Genomic DNA, 22,969 nt, shown 5'->3' with positions numbered 1-22,969 from the left:
GCGGAACAGCCGAAGGCGAGAAAATACAGGGCCATGCATGGGTCGGTGAACTTATTAACAAGTCTTCTCACTCAGGCTTCGATCCAGTTGTGAGTTCAAGTCCGAATTAGTGATATTTTGGTGAGTATAAGTCAGGCAAAATATATTTCACGAATGAGTGTGAGTGAACTCTGTATTTTTCGCCGACCTATGGGGCCAAGACATGTAGATTTCAATTAACGCTTGGCAAATGCAACCACCTTCAAAACGAAGAAAAAATAAAGACGATGTGCCAAAAATGAAGCTCTTCAATTAGTTTCTGGCTCACCTGAGCAAATTAGTCGAATCACCGGGAGTGTTGCTGCTTACTCGCACTTCTGACGGTGAACAGCAGCTTTGCTATATGAGAAAAAAAATTCTCAAAATTCTTCAAAACGTGTGCATAATAATTACTATATTTTGTTGCGCGTAACGCTCACACGAAATACAGTCTGGACAACAAACGTACATACTCGGTGTGCAAAGGTGGCTTCAGGGCGGTGCTCAACACTACGCAGAGAAGCTAGCTTTACAACAATAAGCGGGGATTAATTTTGGAAAATTTTCTGTGGATCATTGCTGAGGGTGGACGTTATACGCGAGAAAATACGTTGTACCTTACAGGTAAAACCAGGATACAAATGTACTGCTGCAGCAATGCTACAGCCTCCCTGATTTGTCGTTTGCCCTACCGTAATTGGTCGTACACTCAAATCTCGTTAAAAAATAACTGAATATAACAAAATAATGGATATAACAATGTAAATGAAATTCCCCCTAAAAGCTCCATTTAGAACCATGCATTTTAAACTTCACTGTAATGAAGTAAAATTAACCGGTAAATGGATATAACAAACTAAATTATTCTATCAAATAGTCTACAAAAAAAACGACCGCAGTGTGTTAAGTATAACGTTTTCTGCGGAGTTTGAAGCTCTTCGGCGTGGCTTTTTCATAACTACTGTGCCGACCTTACAGACGCGCCAAGCGCGGCCGAGAGAGCCGTCCTCCTCACACAGCCAGCGGAAAGGATTGAGAAAGCGCTCAGCGGGCCACATGACCGAGAAGCGGCGCAGCGGTGCAAAGCGATTTCCCTCTCCGTGACTCAGAGACGACGGCTAAGACTGCGTTGCGCCTTGTCACCCAAGAGGCAGACAGAAATTAGGTGCTTTCTTCCCTCCTTTCCAAAATCAATGGATCATTGCTACCCTCTGCGACAAAAAAGGAGGACGCTCCGCAACAGCTTTCTTTTTTTTTTCGCTCTCTCCGCGCCAGGCCTTGAAAGGAGAAGGGTCTCTACGTGCAGAGATGGAAAAGGGAGAAGCGTGGCACAGACGCATTGCAGAGTGGCATTTGAGAGAGAGCAAACAATCCGCCAGTCTTTTCTTTCCTTTTCTTCTTTTTCTTCTTCGGGCGCAGCGTTGAGAGGTGCCGCCGCGGAATTTGGCATGGCACTGAGAGCATTTTCGGAGCGTGGTATGTTTGAATTAACTGTCGCAAGTGCTTGCGCATTGGAATTACAGGGTGTTTTTGCCCATTGGAATACACATAGCTTTGACGAGACCTCAGCATGAGCTCGAATCAACCAGAAGTTACAATTAGGCATGTTTGAATTAATGAGATTTGACTGTGTTTATTTGTGAGCATGTAACCTTTGTGAGCATGTAGCACGCTCACACGATTAGTTTTCAACAGATGTCAGATGAAAATTCAGGCGAAAAAGTTCGTCAAATGTCCATAGCTACTGCACAAGGTCTCCTTTCTAAGAGCACGAAACATACTAAGGTTGGTTTTAATGAAAGATGACAGGTCAAACAGACATGTAAACTACATGAGCTCATCAAGGCTTCTCTACGATGACCAAGTTGAGGTGGTCCTGCAGCCTGTCAACTAACGGTGTAGCACTCAACGGTCGCACCACTGACGAACTCGACGTCTGAAATGTCCACCATTTCCACTGCTTCCTCCACCACGTCGTCCACCACAGTCTCCTCTGTGACGGTGGCCGCCATGTCGTCAGCCACAGTGACAGCACCACCGAGTCCTGCAACGGCATGGCCGACTTCCGTGGCAGTCACCCCGTCATCGGCAGTTTCTACAATCTGCATCACATTAAGCATCACATCGTCGCCAGTCTCCATGGACACCACCGGCACCGTGGTGTGTTCGATGTAGACAGGCTTGGCGCGACCCTTTCGCGAAGTTGTGTTCACCATGCCCGTCACTTTGTGCACCTGGAAGATGTCGAGACATAGGGCTGTTACATCATGTTCGGCTGTTTGCCTCGGCTTCAAAACTGATGTCACTCTTGGTATTCAAGATCCTTAGCTGGCACTGCACCTGAAAGCGAGCATACACTTCACGATGGTGGGAAGAGAGCATGCGCAGCCCATCTCTTGTAATTTGCCACACCATACAGTAGACTCAAACGGAAGCTGAAGGGACCAGAAAATGTGTTTCATTTAACCATGAGTTCCCTTTACTGAGAGGTTAACAGGAGTGCAGCCAGCTCTTAGGTTCGAACACTGTTATAACAGTGGAACTGTTAAAGCTCTTTGTTCTGCTGGTTCACATTACCAAAAAACAAAGCTGTGCTGAGCACGTACAATGCGAGAGCTTGGCCAGCATGCATTTTTTTTGTCTCTTTCATTTTAAGATTAACTATAGGTATAGGCAGGCTGCTTTTGGTGACATACGTTCCAAAAATGAGGGTAGTTACAGCACATTTTTCTGCGTTGCCAAGGATTTGGCGGATAACAAGGCCTGTGGCCAGCACGTCATTGAGGTTGACATGATAGATGTCCAATGTTGGCATTTCTTCCATGTGTGTGCTTTCAAAAGACAAGTACCAGACAGAAAATTATAAGAGAATGGATAGATAAAAATAGACAGTAACAGAGAAAGAGCACTTTGCTAAAACTATGCTAACTATGACTATGCTAATTATAACTATGCCAGTTAGGGCAGTAATAATTAGGGCCACAAAAATAATTGATTGTTTTAAGTAACATATTCGCAATTATGACTGGATTAATTAACACTATGGTAATTAAGACCTTGCTTTTAATCTAGGTCAGCCTTGCACTATTAGTGCAAGCTGCCCACATTTCTTTTACAGTGAAGTTTTCTCAGTGTACCCTGCCCTGCTGCCGTTAAAGCATTACGAGTAGTAGTTGTAGTACTGGTAGTAGTAGGCGTTACGCAAGTCACGAGACAAGAGAGGAAAGTGAATAAATAAATATTTAAAGCTAAATGGTGATGATGAGCTTCAGTACAAATTATGATATAGATTTTCATTAATTACATTACAACTAAATCCCAAGCAAGTGGTCCCCCTGAAGTGAAAGATAATTCTACAAGATTCGGAGGGGGGGGCTTGGCCTTGGATGAAAATTCAAGGTGGCAATGCAAGAGCCACTAAGAATAAAGAATGCACACCAGCATTTCTAATGAAATGCTTCATTGAATATGCATATATTCACAGTTTTTCTTCATGCTGCTCGGGAGAATAAGAACAGTGAATGGAATAGTGAATAGTGAAAATGGTGCAAAGAAAGAAGGTATTTGTTCGGTTATTGGTGCATATTTCAAATCTTCCAAAAAAGCAGGGGGAGGGGGTTTTTCTCTGGCAGAACTTGCTTGGGATTTTAGTCATTGGAGATGTACAATTATTATGATCAATTAAGGCAAGGCATCTGGGTGTGTATGGGTGTCCATGTAGATAACAGCGAATACACACATGGCAGGGCTCCGGCTGTGCCTCCAGCAAATCCTGTGTACGACACATCTGGTGCAATGCTATCACTTGAGTCTGTAGGTCACGCGACCTTGCTATGCCCAATCAAGTGTAAGAGCACATATTTGATATCCAGCAGCATATTTACAAAGCAACGTGACCTTCTTAGCCAATCGCACACACTTGCGCACTTACAACTTCACTGTCCGAAAGTATTGCACGGCGTGAAACTGGCCGAAATCTTTGTTATTGAAATTGTCTTTTTGTGTAGCCTTATTTCTTGTGGCACCTTTCATGTAGCAAAAGGGATCCTTAAGCAACCATAACAAAATAAACTTCAGTAATACAACAAAGCAAACTATCAATTATTCCGACTGATTCATTATACAAAGGGTTTGCACTAATTTCCAACAAAACAGCCATATTTGTTCACCAACCTGCAGCATCTCATCTTGGCCTGAAAGGTGTCAAGCGATTGAAACTTTTGCAAATACCCAATAAAGCAAGGTACCAAGTTGAAGTGCAGCCCAAAGGTGATGCATGTGTGCAACAGTGGCGTGCGTACAGACCTGCATGAGGTGCTTGGCCAGCTTTCGTCGCACAACAAACCCACGGGAGCAGATGGGGCAAAAGACTGCGTAGTTTTTGGTGTGCATGTTGACGGTGTGATACTTGAGGTTGGTGGGGTTTCGGAAGGTCATTCCACAGTGCTGGCACAGATACGGCCGCTCCCCAGTGTGTAGGCGCAGGTGCATGGCCAGCACATTGCTCCGTCCGAATACCTGCAAGTTACATTGAGCAAGCTCAAATGTGATCAACTTGAAGATGCAGAAAGGAGTACAAATAACACCTTTTGAGGCACAATCAATAGAATATTGAATATACTTTCTGAAGTAAACTGAAGTGAATACTTTTCAAGTAATTCCCGAACACTTAAAAGCCTGTTTTATAATTTACACTAAAACGATGACACTCACATTTTTGTATGCATAATCTTAGCGTTAAAAGCCTGAATGTATCAGAAATAAACGTTTCTCGAATGCACAGAACTTTTCAATAGAGCTCAAACAATCGTTGCGTAGCCAATGGTCTCTCAGAGTGACACGGCCTAGTTAACTATACAACATCTGTCCCCAGGTATTATATTTATCACACTTTTTCAATAATTCTGCATTTATTTTATTTTAGTTGGCCTTTCGAAATACTCTTAAACTATTACAAAAATATTTGTGCTTATGAATAGCAAATGTTTCACACGAGATTCAAAATGAATAGCTGGCATTTTAGACAGGGAAATTTAGCGTAATGCACAATGAAACACATGCCCATTTCATGGTGCACAGTAAAGGTTCCATGCAGTTTAGGTGGCCAGTTACAAGTAGTATGTGGTTTTACATGTGAGCTTACTGAAAGATCTTTGCCAAAGTCCACAAGAATGCTTTCAGAGCTTGCTTTGTTCCTGCTTGTTACTGACTGTTGAAGTCACATGGCTTTCATTAGGTTATTATTTTGCCCATAAAAGTTACCAACTTTTAATATGCAAAGCATTTCTTTGCATGCTGTAAGCACTTTGAGCATCTATCTATTTGTCTATCTGTTTGTCTGTCTCTCTAAAAATCTATCTATCTGTCTATCTATCCACTTATGCCTTGGTAAGATCTCATGATCACCCCATTGAATGGGTAAACAGAGCGCCGGATTCATTCCGACTGCTAACAGAGCACCGCTCTAATACGCCACTTATGGGACACCTGCATTCCACTGAACATGGCTTGAGAAACCCCATCTTGAGAATATAAGATATTTTGCATGAACTGCAGAAAACTGACAAAACTCCAGTGCCAGACAAAGATCCGGAACCTCATTGACAATATTATTGTGCTCCTGTGCAACCTAAAGAAGCATGTATGGCGCATACAGCAATAGATTAATGTTCCAGCAGAACACTACCACACCTGTGTGCAACTGGGACATGCCAGGCACACTTCGTGTATGTGAACTCTTGGCTAGGTGGTCATAAGTGAGTTGGTTTCTAACTCTTGGTACATGTTCGCATTTTTCTTTTTTGAAAAATTTCTTAATACAATACAGAATCCTGTGGCAGTGACGTAAACAACAAAGCACTGGAGAAAAACCACACCAAGTGGTAATCAAGAAATGATTATTTAACTACCACATCTTGCTCAGCAGGGCTGTAACAATTCCAGCCAAAATACAGTCGAACCCCACTACAACAAAACTCACGGGGCGCGGAAAATACTTCATTGAAGCGAGAATTTCGCTGTAGTGAAATAAAAAAATTACAGCTGATCTGAGCAAGCTAAAACAAGGAACGTTTTTTCTTAAAATTAAAAAAGTGTCCGCTACTTCCTATTTTTTTCTAGCAGCATTACGGCCTGATTCACAGTCATGCATAGCGAGGCCATGGTGAAAACCGCTGAAATAACGCCTATAACCGCATTCGTAAACGTACCAAACAGTTTCATTAATACGTTAACACCAGGAGACATCCGCCATCAAAGTGTATGCGACAACGACAAGATTGTGGGGGTGCTGATACCCCCAGTAAAGTTGTTTGCGCCGTGTGGCGCACATGTTGCGACCCAAAGCCGCATTTCAGGTGACGACCGCCGGGCGATAGATGGCGTTGTATTCGCGTTGAGCCCCACTATCGCCATCATCATCATGGGGTAGCGCCGGCAGTGACCCCTGGCGGAAGTGAGCCTTGGTGGTGGGCGAGAGTTGAGCGAGTTTTCTCTGCGCGTGGCGGCTGCCGTGAGCGGTTTTCTTTAGCGTGGGTCCTCAGCGTGTGGCACTGCGGGCCTGCACGCCGGGGGGCCCATGTGGTAAGTCAAGCGTTGGCGACGCCGCCTTGGGCGTGTTATTGTGTTTGTCAAGTTGTTTGAGTGTTTGGTAATTTTGTGTAATGATGACTTAGCGTGTGGATAACGATTGATGTACCGATTCGGCGGACGATATCGTCGTTCAATAGTAGTTAAATAAATGTATTTATGTGTTTTGCTGTACCGACCGTGTCAACAGTGTCCTTTCACTCCAAGAGCGTGGCGTGGCGCTCGCTTGTCAATTCGAGACCCCACACTGGCGCCCAACGTGGGGCTCTAGGAGTGTCGGACGATGGTTTTTGCGGTTCGGTACAAGCTTTTGTTAGAGCCGGGGTAGAGTAGGCCTAGGGGGACTTCTTTGCTAGCGTCGGCGGTGTGCTCTGTTGAGAAGTGAGGAGATCGGTTTGAATTTGTCGGCAGGTTGAGTTTTTATTTTTTTTTGCTCGCAATTGTTGTTCTTTTTGTTAGTGCTAGTTTTCAAAACTGTTGTTGAATTGGGACGAGAGCTAAGCGGTCTGCATCCTGGGGTGAGCAAGGCCTAGAGCACGTGGTTTGTAGGCTAGGCCCGAAAAGAGTGAGTACGGAAGCCTCGTTGGTCGTCCGATTTTCTGTAAATAGCTTCTTCTATCTCTTCGGGCTCAGGGAGCCGGGTGTCGTTGCTCTCTGGTATTGCGGCTCGACGCTGAGGCATCGTATAACACCGTCCGGGACGGTGGACGCCGATCGCTCGGTAAGCTGCTGGCTGTGTGCGGCGAGCGATAGGGCCACCTCACAGAGTGGATGTCTCCTCAAGGCTGCCTCTTCTGCGCCTAGGCTGGGTGCTGGGTGGATGCCAGTTGTTGTCGAGCGACTCATTAGGCCTAAGGCCCTGCGCAGCCGCCTGTCGCACGTGGCACAACTAGGTGGATCGTGGCGTTGAGGTGTTGCGCTCTGCTTCCCTCACTTTTTTTTTTTATCATGCGATGCACGAATTAGGAAAAGTGACCTTTATTTTTGATGGGCGTCTCGGCCGCCGCCGATGTATTAGCTGCAGTACTGACCATCGTACTACGTGGCCGAAATGCCCGAAGCTCCTTTCCCTAGGCCCTGCTGCATTGTTTCTTTCGAGTTTTTTTTTATGTATTCAGCGAGAGGGATGTCATCCTCGGCCGGCTGTCTTCTGCACATCGTCAGCGCCGCTGGCCAGGAATGCGGTCCTGAGGTCGGGCGATGGAGACGCCTGAGACCTGCGCAACTACCTGCAGTCCGGCGCCCTCGTGAGTGCTGGCCGCAACTGGAAGACGTGTCGGCGCTAGCGACGGTTCGTCGCGCCGGACAGTGCAGCAGTGTCAACTGGCGGCGGTGTCATGGTGCAAGGACATTATGGACATGTGATGTAATTTTTTTTTGTTAAAGCTTGTGTAGTGTATCTTTTTGTTTTCGGGATATGGTTTGATTTAAGGTTGGGAGAATGTGGGGGTGCTGACACCCCTTGTAAAGTTGTTTGCGCGGTGTGGCGCACGTGTCGCGACCCAAAGCCGCATTTCGGGTGACAACCGCCAGGCGATAGATGGCGTTGTATTTGGGTTGAGCACCACTATCGTCATCATCATCATGGGGTAGCGCCGGCAGTGACCCCTGGCGGAAGCGAGCCTTGGTGGCGGGCGAGAGTTGAGCGAGCCTCTTCTACGTGTGGCGGCTGCCGCGAACGGTTGTCTCTAGCGTGGATCCTTGGCGCGTGGCACCACGGGCCTGCGCGCCAAGGGGCCCACGTAGTAAGTCAAGCATTGGCGCCGCCGCCTTGGGCGTGTTATTGTGTTTGTCATGTTGTTTGAGTGTTTGGTAATTTTGTGTAAGGATGACTTAGCGTGTTGATAACGATTGATGTACCGATTCGGCGGACGATATCGTCGTTCAAAAGTAGTTAAATAAGTGTATGTATGTGTTTTGCTATACCGACCGTGTCAACGGTGTCCTTTCACTCCAAGAGCGTGGTGTGGCGCTTGCTCGCCAATTGGAGACCCCACAAGATGGAGGCATGGTATCGTGAAGAGGTGACTTTTGCCTTATTCTATGCCATTCTTATCATCGAAATCTCGCGGCTGGCTGATTTGGTTGATAATGCTGATGCACAGCCGCTCTGATTAGGTACCACACTGGCCAAGCGCAAATAAAATGATAAGCATTGGAATCTGAAAAGGCATCACTTTGCAGTTGCACGCTGCAGCTGCGTGAAGAAAACCATGAACTGAGCGACTGAGCTTAAGCTTTGGATCGTCTGCGGCTCGAAAACAAGCCAGTGGCAAAAGCAGGACCATCCTTTATGAGCAGAGTAGTCCCATTGTCATTGCTATCAAGCAACGGCGGCGCCCATACTTGCTGAACAGCGACGATTACTGGTGGTGGCAACGCGTGTTTACACTCCATCGACGTATTTTCAGGTTCTCAAAATGCATCAGTCTTAAAAATTGGGTATCCTGTATAGGAATAAATATCTGTGCCTGGAATTGCATCGTGAAATTTTGTTGAAGTGGGGTGGCAGAAGAAAAAGTGTTCATTGTGGCGACAATATTTATGCATTGACTTCTATGAACTGCTGACAGGAAACTGAATTTTTCATCGTAGCGGAAATTTTGTTGAAGCGACGTTCGTTGTAGCGGGGTTCGACTGTATTAAACCGTTGACTTTTGCCAGTAAATCTGGAGAGATGTGACTTGATTGTAACTGCTAGTCAGTCAGTATAAGGGGGCATGTATAGGAATGTGAGCGAGCGCTGAGGAGGGCAGTGCACGTGTCTGTAGGTGAGTGTGCAACTTGACAATAAATATCAGTGAAAGAAATATATAAGTGAGTAATGGTTAATTATGCCCTCCAATGGTGTGCGAGCGCACCACATATTTAGGAGCCAGTATTGCAACGCACCTTCCCGCAGTATTCACATTCAAAGAGACGCCCCTCTGTGCGTCCAGTGTGCTTGTCGAGCTTGTGCACTGCCAGGCCGCTTTGGTAGCGGAAAGCTGATCCACATATGTCGCACACATGAGACTTGAGCAGCACACGTGGGTGATACCTGCAAGAACATTCCAGATCAAGAGAAACTAGGAAAGGCACTGCGCACAGGATTAGGAAGCGAAGTAAGTCGTAATTTGTTACGTGCACTGATGCCTTCTTTATTAATTAGGCACTTACAGAATCAACCATTGCCTATGGAACACTAAAGCCAAACATCCCTGCCTAGTTATTGAGGCAGCTTTTTTGTCATAAGTGAGCCTTGCACACTAGAAATGTGAGGCGATACTGTAACTGTCTAGCAAATAAAATGATATGCTTCCCTGCCTTTTCAAGTATGAGCTACTACATCAGGAAGAAAAAGATTCAGTCGAGAACTATTTTGCCAATTTTCTGGAAGTTAATTATACTATCTCAAGAAGTTAATTCATGCCTGACCATTCAGAGGTTCGAACTTCCACCGCCATATAATAAATAGCTCTGCAAGCCTGGCAGAACACTTATTAAACATGTCTGTGGTCGATCTGTGATGGTAGACAGTGGTCCCTTTCCATTCTTGGGAAAACAGCAATGCAAAACATTGTGCATTCTTGTTCGATGAAAACCTCTGAAATACGGGAAAGCTGCCTCTCGATGGTTTGAGGCTCCAAGACAATCAACGTCGCATTAATGAGGGCTGCAACTACTGTAAGTGTTTCAGAATCGCTACCTGCGATAAGATAAATGATGTGGTGGAGGTTTTCAGTGCCGAAAACTTCAGTTTATGGGACAAGTAGCAATGCTGTAATGCCATTCGAATCATCCAAGTTGTACAGATGATCCCTTTATGAAACATGAGAAACTTCAGTCTTTCAAATGAGGTGTCTCTTATAAGCAGGGTACCACGTATGCATTTCCTTATCAACACCTACTTCAATGTAGGCACACTGGTGTCTATTTTATCCATCTGTCTGTTACATCAGTGCCTCTCATAAAGGAATTCATCTGTATTTAAATAAAGGCAATACTGCAAAACAGGCTTCACACTGGGCAAAACAGGGTGCCGGACAACTGTCTACATGAGACAAAAAGAACAGCCAAGGCTGCCATTTGATCTCGCACTGGTCACAAGCTGTTGACTTCTGCAGTACTGCAAGTTCTAATTGTTGTTACTGTACACAGTAGGAGGGTACATCAGCCAATCACCTGCCCTATAGCCCTGACAAAGTACACACAGTCCCAACTAAGTGCAATGTATACAGTGTCAATAATTTTGGCCGAAGTAGCCAAGAATCAAGAAGAATTCTATGGTTACCAACACAGTGGCATCAAAGGGACACTAAAGGCAACTATTAAGTCAATGTCGATCGTTGAAATAGCAGTCCAGAAACCTCGCAGTGTTACTTTTGTGCCAAGGAAGGGCTTATTTTGAAATAAAGTAACGTTTTAGTGGCCCGCATCAAGTTGGCACACTTTAAATTACCCACTTCAAGAAGCAGATCGACTGATGTCACTGTTGCTGTGCATAACGTTGCCCAGCTTTACTGCACGGTCACCGACACTAGTAGAGAGAACAAAAGCAGTGGGAGCCAGAGCAGCAACAACACCCATTGATAAACTTCTTGCCATTGGCTGCGAGGTGGCAGACATGTTTTGGTTCAACTGTGCCTTGCTAGATGGCACGACCTGTCCAGTGTAACCACGTGAAAATGGAATTTTTGAACCACTCGTGCCATTCCCTATAGTAACGTCTCACAGTTCTTTTTTCGAACTGTGAGACGTTACTATAGGGAATGTAATTTTGAGAATGTCCTAATGCGGTGCATGTATCCTTGTGCATTTACCTTAATTCTCTCTTTTTTTCCTACCAGCGAGCGGCCCTGAAAGCTACGCAGGGGGATGGTGACAAAGTGGCAAAAGGTGGGTCCTTTCGTCAGCTCATATCATGACACTCACCTTCAGCGCGATCACGAATGTGCACATGGGCACGCGGCATTATCCCACGGCGGCCACGATAACTTCGCAGCTCGCAATCCTCAGATCAGCCAATGGATGCAAACTTTGGGATTATGGTGTGGTAATTTTGGTTTACGGCATCATTTGCTGAGAGAAAAGCGCATAATTTCTGGCCAACTTTGAGAACGAATTGTGAATTCCGGGCTCTGTGCTGCACTATAAAGTTCGGCTCATGTTCTCAGGTGCCTCGACTATTGATCAGCAGTGTTTTTTTGATTAAACTGAACAAATTTTGCAGGGCCCCTTTAAAAGTCGTCATGACAAAAGAGTTTTTCTCGTCTTTTCCGGCTTTCTCGCGAAGAGCTTCAACCGCTTGCTAGTCGAGCATGAGAATGCGTAAACGTTGTGGGCTGCTCACTTGCGGACATGTGACACCCGCTGGCCGATATTGCAGAAACGCTGGTGGCAGAGGCGGCACTCGTAAGGAAGGTTCAGGTCATGCTGCTTGTCGTGGTGCTCACGGAGTGCTTCTGCGCTCTCAAAGTGGTGGCCGCACTGTTCGCACGGGTGCGACTGGCCACTGTGATGCAGAGCCAGGTGATTTTCGAACTCCAGCTGGTCCTGTCAAAAAACAAAAAAAAGTAACTATGATTGAGTCACACAACGTTAAAAGTAAGCTTTGAATACCAAATTCCCTCCCAGATTTTTTTTTTTTAGTTGAGCACAATCGCCGAGAGTTGCAATAACGTGTCCATGTGCTTCGAGTTATCAATGAATTCCCTCTCGTGGCGTCATTTGCTAGCTTCCTGGTTAGCTCAATCCGTAAAGAGACCCCCTTAAAAAGGTGTTGGCCCTGGGTTTGATCTCCGTACCAAAAAACCAATTTTTCAGCAACAAAGAAGATTCCTTTCTGAGAAAACTGCAAAGGTTTCCTTGTGGCTTCATATTACAAAGAAGCGTTTTCCCAACTAAGTGATGGAGAGCAAAGGCATCAACAGAGATCTTTGCGGAGGGGGGGGGGGGGTACGTTCACAGGGGCCCTTTCAGCACAGGCAACTTTTTTTTCACTGCCTTGACAAGATCGACAAGATAGCAATTTTCTGGAAAGCCAAGAAATCTGCAGTGCTGCAACCAGTGATGTTGAGCACATTCTTGTGTAATTTCACATGTGCATTGCAACTGCTTGAATGAACTGCAGTGACAAGGTGGCTTGGAAGCCAAATGGAGGCTCCGATCCAAGCTTTCAACACAACAAAAACAGAATTAAGATGGAATTAAGATTTAGCATTAATGTACTCCTCGAAGCAATGTCTCAAAAGACTAGCATTCACCTTTTTAACAATGCCTGCTCTTTCTGGTTTCCTAAAAGCATTGGGCAAAAATAAATTTTTGAAAGCCAAGCGAGCCGGGAGTCGCAAGAACACGACCCGGCCATGCAATCGCCTTTCTAAAATGCTGATGGAAATGTAAAACTGGGCAGCATGCTTATAAACGAGCCTGTTTATTCCTACTTGGCTTGGAGCTACATAACACTAATCTAGTCATGTTGAAGAATCTTGGTGCACCTTACCAGGATCCATTTCAAATTTTCGGTTAATCATTTCAAAGTTGTAAGGCGACATCAGGAGTGCATTTTACCAAAAAGAAATTTTGAAGCAGCTTCACTGCTATTCACATTAGAAGAAATTGAATTGTCCATTACCATGTCTTCCCGAATCGAGCATAACAAGTAAGGCGGACACAGTCCCACTTTGCCTCGGCTGCTGCGTCATGGTGACGCGACAAACTCTGCTCTCTTATTTCTACTCTCTCTATTCAACTTTCTGGCCCAACTGCAGTGGCATCATTGCACACTCCATGTAGGATAAAAGCAGAAGTCATGTACCATGGTCCGTGGTGTTTCACAACCATTTTGCCAAGCCTGCGCGCAAACCTACACAGACATAAATGTTTTCGCTAGTGCTTCTTACATATATAATGCATGTTGCCTTTACTCTTCTGAAACCTGCCTCTCATGAAAAAAAGGCCACACTCATTTCACACCCCATGGGTGCTTCATAATTTACGGATGCCATTGCTACCGAGAGTCTGGTTCGCACCTTGCAAATTTCGTGTAGAGACTTGTAAGTATTTTGCCACTTAGATGTGGATACTGTGCAAGCAATGACACGGCCAAAACGTCGTCTCATAAGCTCTTCACATTCTCCTGGCTAGCTCGCATTCGCGCGTTATTTGTAAGGGTTGAGGCTGAATGAAGCTGCAAGTGATGGGTAGTGCAGTAGGCCCGACAAAATGACCAAGAGCGTAGTGTCAGATCGGCAATATGACCGCAGCAGTGGCTACAAATACAATAAAATGCAGTGCATTTATCCTACCTCCTGAATTTAGCTAGAAACTACCTCCCTACATATTTGAAATGGCTCGTGCACACGCACGCTGCCTGTCACCAGTTTAAAGTTGCTCTGTGCTTCCAGCAAGACCTAAGCTGTCCACATACGGGTCACCTAAAAAAACTATTACGTACCGAAATGTACAGCCACTTTTGCCCGCCTGAACATAACTTTGTAAAATAAAAACAATGCTAAATGCAAATCAAACAAAATTCAAGCATCTACACAAGCATCAGAGCTGCAACTGCCGAGACTGCCTTAGTGGCATTCATGTACTTCTGACCCAACACAAACTTAGTGAAAGTGAAGTTCTGCTAAATACTAATATGGGGCATTTGAAACTTCTTGTATATTCATCAGGCTAAATGAAAGCCAAAACTTTCTTAAGTGACTTAGGAAACGTTACAGTGCACTAAATATATTACTATCATTCCTGTTCGTGTGAGCCAGTTTTCACAACCAGGTTGGTGATTCATTACGACGCTTCCGTACTCCTGTTCGTCTTGTTTTCACAACCATAGTGGCATCCCCATACAATTGTGCAAAGCCAGAAAAAATGCTCATGCACTTACGCTATCAGAAACTTAATCAGATCTAGCCACATTGTTACGGTGCAACATAGACATGAACCAGGGTGGTGGTTGCCGAAGACGAAGACGACCAGAAAACGTAGAGCTGGCGCGTGGTACTCATCCGCCATATCGTCTGTGTTATGATCAGCTGTTTGAATAAACCTCGATCTCGCCTCCGTCAGACTTGGTGGAGGTGCTGAGTAACCGCCTCGCAATGGAACTTTGCAGCGGCTGTCGTTTGAGGGGTAACTCTGCAACTGTGACGGAAAATGTGGTGTCTGCATCTGCTCTCGGTGCTCCAGTGGCTAGAGATGATGTGGTGACTACATCTGCTCCGGCGACTACAACCTTCGTACTTGAACCCCCACGAGATCCTGGCACGTTTAGCGGTTCCGCAGATCCAGATGAAGTGGACGTTGAGGATTGGCTGGCAGAGTACGAACGTGTGAGTACTCGATGCCGTTGAGGTCCGACTCTTATGCTGGTGAATCAGTTGTTCTACCTTAAGAGAACCGCCGAAGTGTGGTATGAAAACCATGAAGCAGAACTTGGGAGCTGGGAAACGTACCGGCAGAAAATGTTGGACTTGTTCGGGAAGCCCGTCGGACGACAGATGGCTACAAACAAAATGCTCGCGTCTCGGGCACAAACGTCCACAGAATCGTACATCTAGTACATCGAAGATGTGATTTCTGTGTGTCGGAAAGTCAATGCCGAGATGCCAGAGGCCCACAAAGTTGGGCATATTCTTAAAGGGATTGCCAACAGCGCCTTCAGTCTCCTAATATGTAAGAATCACTCAACCATGGACGCCATTATAAGAGTGCAGGCGCTTTGAGCAAGCAAAGAGCCGGCACATCGGCGACGCATTTGCCCGGCTTCCCAACGAGGCTGCAACGCCGTCGTGCGAAGGTCGCGTGAGAATGCACACCGACAGCTGTTTCGCCAGACCAGGTGACTAGAACCGTAAGGCGCGTGATTGAAGCCATTGCTCCTGCTCCAGCTTACGCCGGTACAGCTGATACGGCACCAGTTGCTGCTCCCATGGTTCAGGCCATCGTTTGTCAGGAACTCGCCAGCATCGGCATCTATTCGGTGTGCGCTATGACCAGTCCACAGCCAACCTCATGGCGTTCAGCCTCGTCCTGTCCCAAGAAGCGCTTCACTGCTGCCCGCTCTCGCGATCCCGCAGCTTGGAGGACTGCCGACAACCGGCCGATTTCTTTTCACTGCCATCGTATTGGCCATGTAGTCCTTTACTGCAATGCCAGCTGGTCCTCGCCCCCTCGGATGTTGTCTGCGCCATACCGCCGACAGGGTGACACCCACTTTTCTCCGCCGACCCACTTCTCTTCCCCCAACGTATGCACAAGGTTAAACAGCCGCTCCCCCGCCGCCCCGTGGTCATCAGTCACGCTTGCCTCCGGGTCAACGCCAGTCGTTTCGCTCACCGCAGACTCACCTGCCGTCCTCCCCATTCAACCCTGCTTCTTCCTACCTGGAAAACTAAACAGTGCAGCGCCCGGAGGTGACGCTGCATTGTAGACTTCCTCAAATCCGCTTTTGACAAGACGAAGTTTGCTGGACATTGATGTTGATGGTGTACATATTTACGCGCTTATTGACACAGGAGCACACATTTCAGTAATAAGCGCAAACCTTCGCCACCGCCTGCATAAGGTCCTCCCACCTGCCGCTTCCGCACACTCCAAGTCGCCGATGGAAGATCTGCTGTCGTTCACGGAATGTGCACTGCCCGTATTTGTATAACCGGTCATTCTACCTCGGTTCAATTCGCCGTCATTGACCAGTGTCCCCACAACCTAATCCTTGGCTTGGATTTTCTGTCCAGTCACTCCGCACTGATTGATTGTGCAACAGACGCTCTTCAGCTTGAGTTGCCGCAGCTTGCCGATTTTACGACCGACCTGCCTGCCCGCTTGCACTATCATCATCATGCCCGCTTACCACCGCAAGCTACTACCTACGTCATTGTCTTGTTCACGTGATATGCCTGACGGTGACTACCTCGTGCCTCCTATTGTCGACGTACTGATGGCGCGAGACGTCGCCCTTGCTCAGACCATTGTTTCCGTGGTCTGTAATACAGTGGTCATTCCACTTCTCAATGACAGTATATTAACTCAAGTGATTTCTCAAGACATGTCATTGGCCACCATCTCTTCGCTAGACAAATGCGTGATTGCCGCTTTGGATGCCGATGTTTCGTCTCCATGTCATGATGCTAGTTCTACTCTGCCTCCTGAAGCCATCGCGAAAATGATCGCTCCCGATTTAGCCCCGGCGCAAGCTACAAATCTATCATCTACTTGTCTATTATAGCGACATTTTTGACTTCGACGACTGCCCTCTGGGTCAAACATCTGTCTGGATCAACACTGGTGGCGCCACTTCTATACGCCGGCATCTATAAGGCGTATCTCATCAGGAACACCAAGTAATTCAGCGCGAAGTTGACAAAATGAAAACTAAGGACGTTATAGAGCTGTCGTCCAGATAGTGGGCCTCCCCCGTCGTGCTCGTGAAAATAAAAAAGGATGGAAGCTGGTGCTTTTGTGTTGACTATCGCCACTTAATGTAACTTATAAAGACGTCTACCCTTTGCCACGGATCGATGACGCTCTCGACTGCCTTCATGGTAAACAATACTTTTCATCGATCGACCTTCGGTCCTGTTATTGGCAAATTTCAGTCTACGCCATGGACTGCGAAAAAACTGCCTTTGTGATGCCCGATGGTCTCTAACAATTCAAGGTCATGCCGTTTGAGCTTTGGAATGCCCTGGTAACTTTCGAATGCATGATGGACTCCCTGCTCCGTGGATATAAGTGGTCCATCTGTTTAAGTTACCTATACGATGTCATCCTCTATTCCCCTCAATTGAGAGCCATCTCATACGCCTGTCTGCCGTTTTGGATGTCTTTCGCAGAGCCACTCTTCGACTGAATTCGGCAAAGTGCTGTTTTGGACGGCCCGAAATCACTATACTCGGTCACCTTGTAAGTGCTGCCGGCATTCAACCGGACCCAGATAAGGTGTGGGCCGTGTGAGAATTCCCTCTACCGTGCTCAACCAAAGACATCCGCAGTTTTGTAGAATTATGTTCCTATTTTCGTCGCTTCATCCGCAACTTTGCTCACATTGCCTGGACTCTTACTGATCTCCTGAAAAAAAAAAAAAATGCTCCTGATCTCCTGAAAAAAGTGCCGAGCAAGCTGACTCTTTTTCTACCCTTATCCATCTGATGACTATGCCGCCAATACTGGCCCATTTAGACCCTGCTTCGCATACAGAGCTTCGGACCAATGCTAGTGGCCACGGAATTGGGGCGGTTCTCGGTCAAAGACAGCACGGCAAGGATCCAGTAATTGCTTATGCTAGTCGTCTTCTTTCGCCCGCCGAGCAGATATTCTCCATTACTGAGCGTGAATTCCTAGTGCCAGTGTGGGCTGTGACCAAATTCAGGCCCTACCTATATGGCTGAACGTTTTCCATAGTCACGGACAATCACGCTCTCCGCTGGCTCTCATCACTAAAGGACCCGTCTGGACGTTTCAGTCGCTGGGTACTACGTCTTAAGGAATATTCGTTTGAGGTACAATACAAGTCGGGGCGACTTCACACAGACACAGACTGTTTGTCACGTTATCCAGTTGAAGAGCACAAACTACAAGACCTTGACTCGGACCCCTGCGTGCTGTCCATTCGCGCTTTGCTTGACATCGCCAGTGAACAGCAACAGGACCCATCATTAGTGGCTATTATCGACCATCTAACGTCCCTGTCACCCGACCAGTCTGTTGGAGCTGCATGACAACATCCTGTATCGTCGCATCTTCAATGCTGATGGCCCGGAACTACTTTTTGTGCTACCCCGCCATCTACACAACAGTGTCCTGGAATAACTTCATGATGTACCAAATGCCAGTCAGCTTGGTGCCTCTCGTACATACGATCGAGTGCGACGTTGCTTTTTCTGACCCGACATGTACCGTACTGTGGATCGTTACGTCGCTTCATGTGACCACTGCCAATGACGAAAGTGCCCCTCGGTACTGCCTTCTGGCCACTTACACCCCATCGACATACCCATGGAGCCATTCTTCTGTGTTGGACTTGACCTGCTAGGCTCTTTTTCTACGTCCACCAAGGGTAATAAATGGGTTGCTGTCGCCACAGATTATAGTACATGCTTTGCCATCACTTGAGCACTGCCGACGAGTTGTGCCACGACATCACTGACTTTCTCTTGTACGATGTCATTCTACATTATGGCGCTCCTCGACAGCTGCTTACCGATCGAGGAAAGTACTTTCTTTCATCTATCGTCGACGACATTCTCCGTACCTGCTCCACTCAGCACAAGCTTACCGCAGCTTATCATCCCCAGACGAATGGTTACACTGAACGTCTCAATTGAACGCTTACTCAGATGCTGTCAATGTACGTTTCGTCTGATCACCGTGATTGGGACAGTGCACTGCTATTTGTACCACTTGCTTATAAATCTTCACTAGATGATACAGCGGGTTATTCATCATTCTATTTGCTATTTGGTCGGCATCCAGTGTTACCATTTGAGATGCTCCTTCCTTCAACCAGACCCTTGTCTACTACATACGCCAGCGACGTCATTGTTCGAGCACATAGAGCTCAACAAGTCGCCCATGACTGACTATCTTTGTCGCAAGCACAGCAAAAAAATCGTTACAATAGTCGACATCGAAGCGTCCACTTCACATCGGGATCTCTGGTACTCCTTTGTGTACCCTGCCATCAAGTCGGCTTATCCGAGAAGCTTCTCTCCCGTTACAACAGCCCCTGCAGAGTGCTCCGCTAACTTAGCAACGTCAATTACGAGATCGCACCTGTGGACTCAGCTTCTTCGATCACGTAACCCAGACAGACATCGCACACGTTTCTAGACTGATACCATGTTGCCTTGCTAGCTCTTCATCGCCTTAGAAAGCGCTTCCACCGCGGGAGGGTGATGTTACGGTGCAATATAGACGTGAACCAAGGTGGTGGTCACCGAAGATGAAGATGACAAGAAAACATAGAGCTGGCGCAAGGAACTCATCCACCATATCGTCTGGCTGACGATCAGCTGTTTGAATAAACCTTGATCTCGCCTCCGTGACAATATCACTAGATGAAGCCACCACATTTTACCTTGTGCCACGATACACCAATAATGCTGGCAACGCCAAGTGTAGCTTTTCAAGACCACCTTTGGTATCAACATGCTCGCTAAATGTTGCCCTCTTTTGTAAGAGAAGCATGTAGAAGAGCTTCTACAGCTTCAAAAGTACATGTTCATAGCTCCTTGAAGCTATGTTCCCTCACTTCTAACCAGTTGTTACGGAATGTTACCAGTAACCAGTTACCTTCTCAACCGACATGACAAAACCAATTATTGTAGAATCCCAATGTGGGCACAAAAGGGCACCTCCACAGTACTGATTAGGTAACCTGTAGCTCATTACTTTCGCATATGAATAATTCCCAAGTGCAACACTAGTACTCTTACATAGCAACTACAAAATTGGGCTCTATCTGATACTAAAATGTATTTACCTGCATCTATAACAAATAAACTTCAACAGAACCACAATAAACAGCTTGTGTTTGGGCACTGTCATTACTGTTCTTGCGGCAATGCGAAATAATGATGTGACTTGACTGGCTCTAACTGCTACAAGTTCCATTGTGGAAATACTTGTGGACATAGCTATAGCACAGTTACATTTCTGCTCCATGCAACTCTACTAGCAAAAATGATGCTTTTCGCAGATAACAAACACATGACAATATATCATGAGCTGACAGCTGTCGCCTGTGCCACTCTCCCTCGACTAAGGCATTACTTTAGGAATATGTGTTTCCAGCAAGACCAAAGAAAAAAAAATCGCCATAATTACAACAGCAAAATGCGCTCAGAGAGCAACACTGCCAATTTATCACACAAAAGCATCCTGCCTGGAAAAGCCTTGGGCAGTTTGGACAGTTTTGCTGGCCTTTTGGGTGAATGATGTGCACATGTCGGCTGAGCTCCTCCTTGGCTGCAAAACGCCTCGGGCACTCGGTGCACTCGTAGGGGTAAACGCCCGTGTGGGATGCTCTGTGCCTCTCGAATCGACCCATGCTTTCAGACTCGAAATCGCAGTCAGTGCACTTGTGCACGCGCTTGCCCTTCGGCATGGCCACGACGTGGGCCTTGGCCATGTGGTCCGCTTTCTCCTTGACCGTGGCAAATTTGTGCGGGCAGAGCTCGCAACCGTGCTCATGGTCAAACAGGTGAATGTTCTTCATGTGGCGACTCACACTGAAGGTCGTCTGGAAGCACTTGCTACAAAAGAGGCAGCGATACTTGCGTGCAGTCTCCTTGTTGTGCCGGTTGAGGTGCTTGATCAGTGCCACATTTGTCGTGATACCCTCACCACAGAGTTCACAAACGTGCCTCACAGACCTTGGGTGACGCTTTATGTGTTCCTTTAGAGTGCGGCAGTTCTTGAACTCCTTCTTGCACAGTGGACACTGCACGGGCTCCCCAGCATGAGACGCTGGAGAGGGACTAGACGGTGCAGCAGCCTTCCCGTCAGGACCGTGGCTCTTGAGGTGCTCTTGGTGTACTCCGAAGTCGAGTGACAGGTGGCCGCAAGGCTCGCACGTGTAGATCACCTTTTCGGTGTGCGACTCCTGGATATGCTGGCACAGACTGCTTGCCTCGGACGTCGTGAAATCGCACAGCTGGCAAGCGACCGTCTGTTTCTTTTGCCTAGCGACGGGACATTTGAGCTCGTGCAGCGCCAGCATGTCGGCGCTGAAAAAGGCATACGCGCAGTACGAGCAACGGAGCGGCGCCCGGTCCAAGTGGTCGCTTTGCATGTGCTTGTCCAGCTCTTGCTCGCTGCGAAACTTGGACGAGCAGTGCTTGCACTGAAGCGGGCCTCCGTGGTATATGCGCACGTGAATACGCAGCAAACCATCGGCCGGGAACTGCTTGCTGCATTCGGCGCACTTGAAAACTGCCGCTTTTTTCTTCGGCCGAGGCAGTCTCGGTGGGGCGATTTTGTCGCGCATGACTGCACCCTTATCAGCGGCCGGCTGCCTGACATTGGAAGCAGCGACGGGAACGCTCTCGTGACTTTTGATGTGTTCCAGAACTTCTTCCCTGTGCGTCGACTGGAAATGGCAAACTGTGCAGATGTATGTGCACAACGGCGGTAAAAGCGATCGGGACGCGGCCACTTCAGGTTTACCGCGCACTGTCTTCTCACGCACGGCGGTGTCTCCTTCGGTAACGCCATTCTCACAACTGCTGGCTCCAACAGCGTCCGAGATGACTGTTGCCACATCTTCGGCCGTTTCGTGAACCGCTGTCAGAGGCGACGAAGCCGGCTTGACATCATCATTCGCCACAATAGCAGCCGCATTCCCTTCGCCGCGCGGAATTTCCGCTTCGTGTGCGGCTGCCGCTTTCAGGAAGCACAGCGGATGACCGTCATCTTCGTGAAAAGCGTGCACAGTGATGTTTCCCTCGAGATAGCGCTGGTCGAGCACGCTCGCCCTCCGCCTGACGACGGGAACGCACTCGCGTTCGTTCACGTACGCGAATCTGGACGAAGTGCGAAGCAAATTCAACTGGACACTTCCCCCCTTTGGTACACCATCCGGAAAAACGAGGTCCACGCACGTTGGGTGCATGTCCAGGTTTATGTTAACTTGAATCGTCATGTTTTACGACGCGCAGTACCACGGCACAGCGCACACGCAACGCACTCAACTACCTTTATTACATCGCTGCACGTCACAAACATGTCATACGGTCAAGCCAGAGAAGAAAAAAAATGCATGTGGCGTCATCTACACGCGACAGCAGCACTTTAAGCTTTAGTCGAATAATTCTTAGAGTGGGCTTTTTGTCATCTACATCGTATTCCTGCCGCCAGTAGCCTTGGTGTGGCGCTACCCTAGTTTTATCGCACGGGCAAAACAATGAACGCGATAACAACAAATTTTATTATTCATGATACCTTACAGGGCCCGATAGGGCATTGAGTAAGGGGAGCAAGTACGAAACAAAAAATATCAGAGAAAAATGCATTAATAAATACAGGGAAACAAAATAAAATATATAAAAATAAACAAAATAAAACAAACAAATACAAAAAAATATATATGTATATATATATATACACACACATACATATGTACAGTGCAAAGCATTTTCAAAGTGAGGAACAGCATTTCTTATTCCATGAAGCAATTTTTCTCCAATCACACACACTCGCAAAGGAAAGAATGGCGGAAGAATTCGCGAAGCAATGGTGACGACATGATACTATTTCAAGAAATGCTTACGCAATTGGTCAAGAAATGCTTGTTGGTTACTGATAGATGCAATATTGTCGGGAAGATCATTCCATAGAACAATGGCTCGGGGAAGTGCTGATGAATTGAAAG

The 22,969-nt window shown here is 46.9% G+C and overlaps 1 protein-coding gene across 1 annotated transcript; it reads right to left on the bottom strand.

The window, feature by feature from the left end:
• Nucleotides 1-1,631: 1,631 nt before the first annotated feature.
• LOC142785098 (uncharacterized) lies at nt 1,632-22,343 on the bottom strand. The gene is made up of 5 exons (XM_075883516.1): nt 20,483-22,343; nt 11,939-12,141; nt 9,499-9,646; nt 4,324-4,536; nt 1,632-2,252 (listed from the first exon to the last, which is right to left on the bottom strand). Exons 1-5 carry the CDS (start codon nt 22,238-22,240, stop codon nt 1,905-1,907), a joined length of 2,670 nt encoding a protein of 889 aa, XP_075739631.1. The 5' UTR covers nt 22,241-22,343; the 3' UTR covers nt 1,632-1,904.
• Between the last annotated feature and the right edge of the window lie 626 nt (nt 22,344-22,969).

The sequence above is a fragment of the Rhipicephalus microplus genome, unplaced genomic scaffold (assembly GCF_043290135.1).
Source record: "Rhipicephalus microplus isolate Deutch F79 unplaced genomic scaffold, USDA_Rmic scaffold_18, whole genome shotgun sequence".
Taxonomy (NCBI): domain Eukaryota; kingdom Metazoa; phylum Arthropoda; class Arachnida; order Ixodida; family Ixodidae; genus Rhipicephalus; species Rhipicephalus microplus.
Note: the sequence above shows the minus strand (reverse complement) of the source record. Positions and strands in the feature narration are given on the sequence as shown.

What these genes read in the sequence shown, in the direction of transcription:
- LOC142785098 (XM_075883516.1), bottom strand. Translation starts at nt 22,240, where the DNA reads ATGACGATTCAAGTTAACATAAACCTGGACATGCACCCAACGTGCGTG. An exon ending in ACTGCCCAAGGCTTTTCCAG is followed by an intron (nt 12,142 to 20,482) that starts GCAGGATGCTTT and finishes GTTTTTTGACAG; the next exon opens with GACCAGCTGGAGTTCGAAAA. An exon ending in TGGCCAAGCACCTCATGCAG is followed by an intron (nt 2,253 to 4,323) that starts GTCTGTACGCAC and finishes GACATCTTCCAG; the next exon opens with GTGCACAAAGTGACGGGCAT.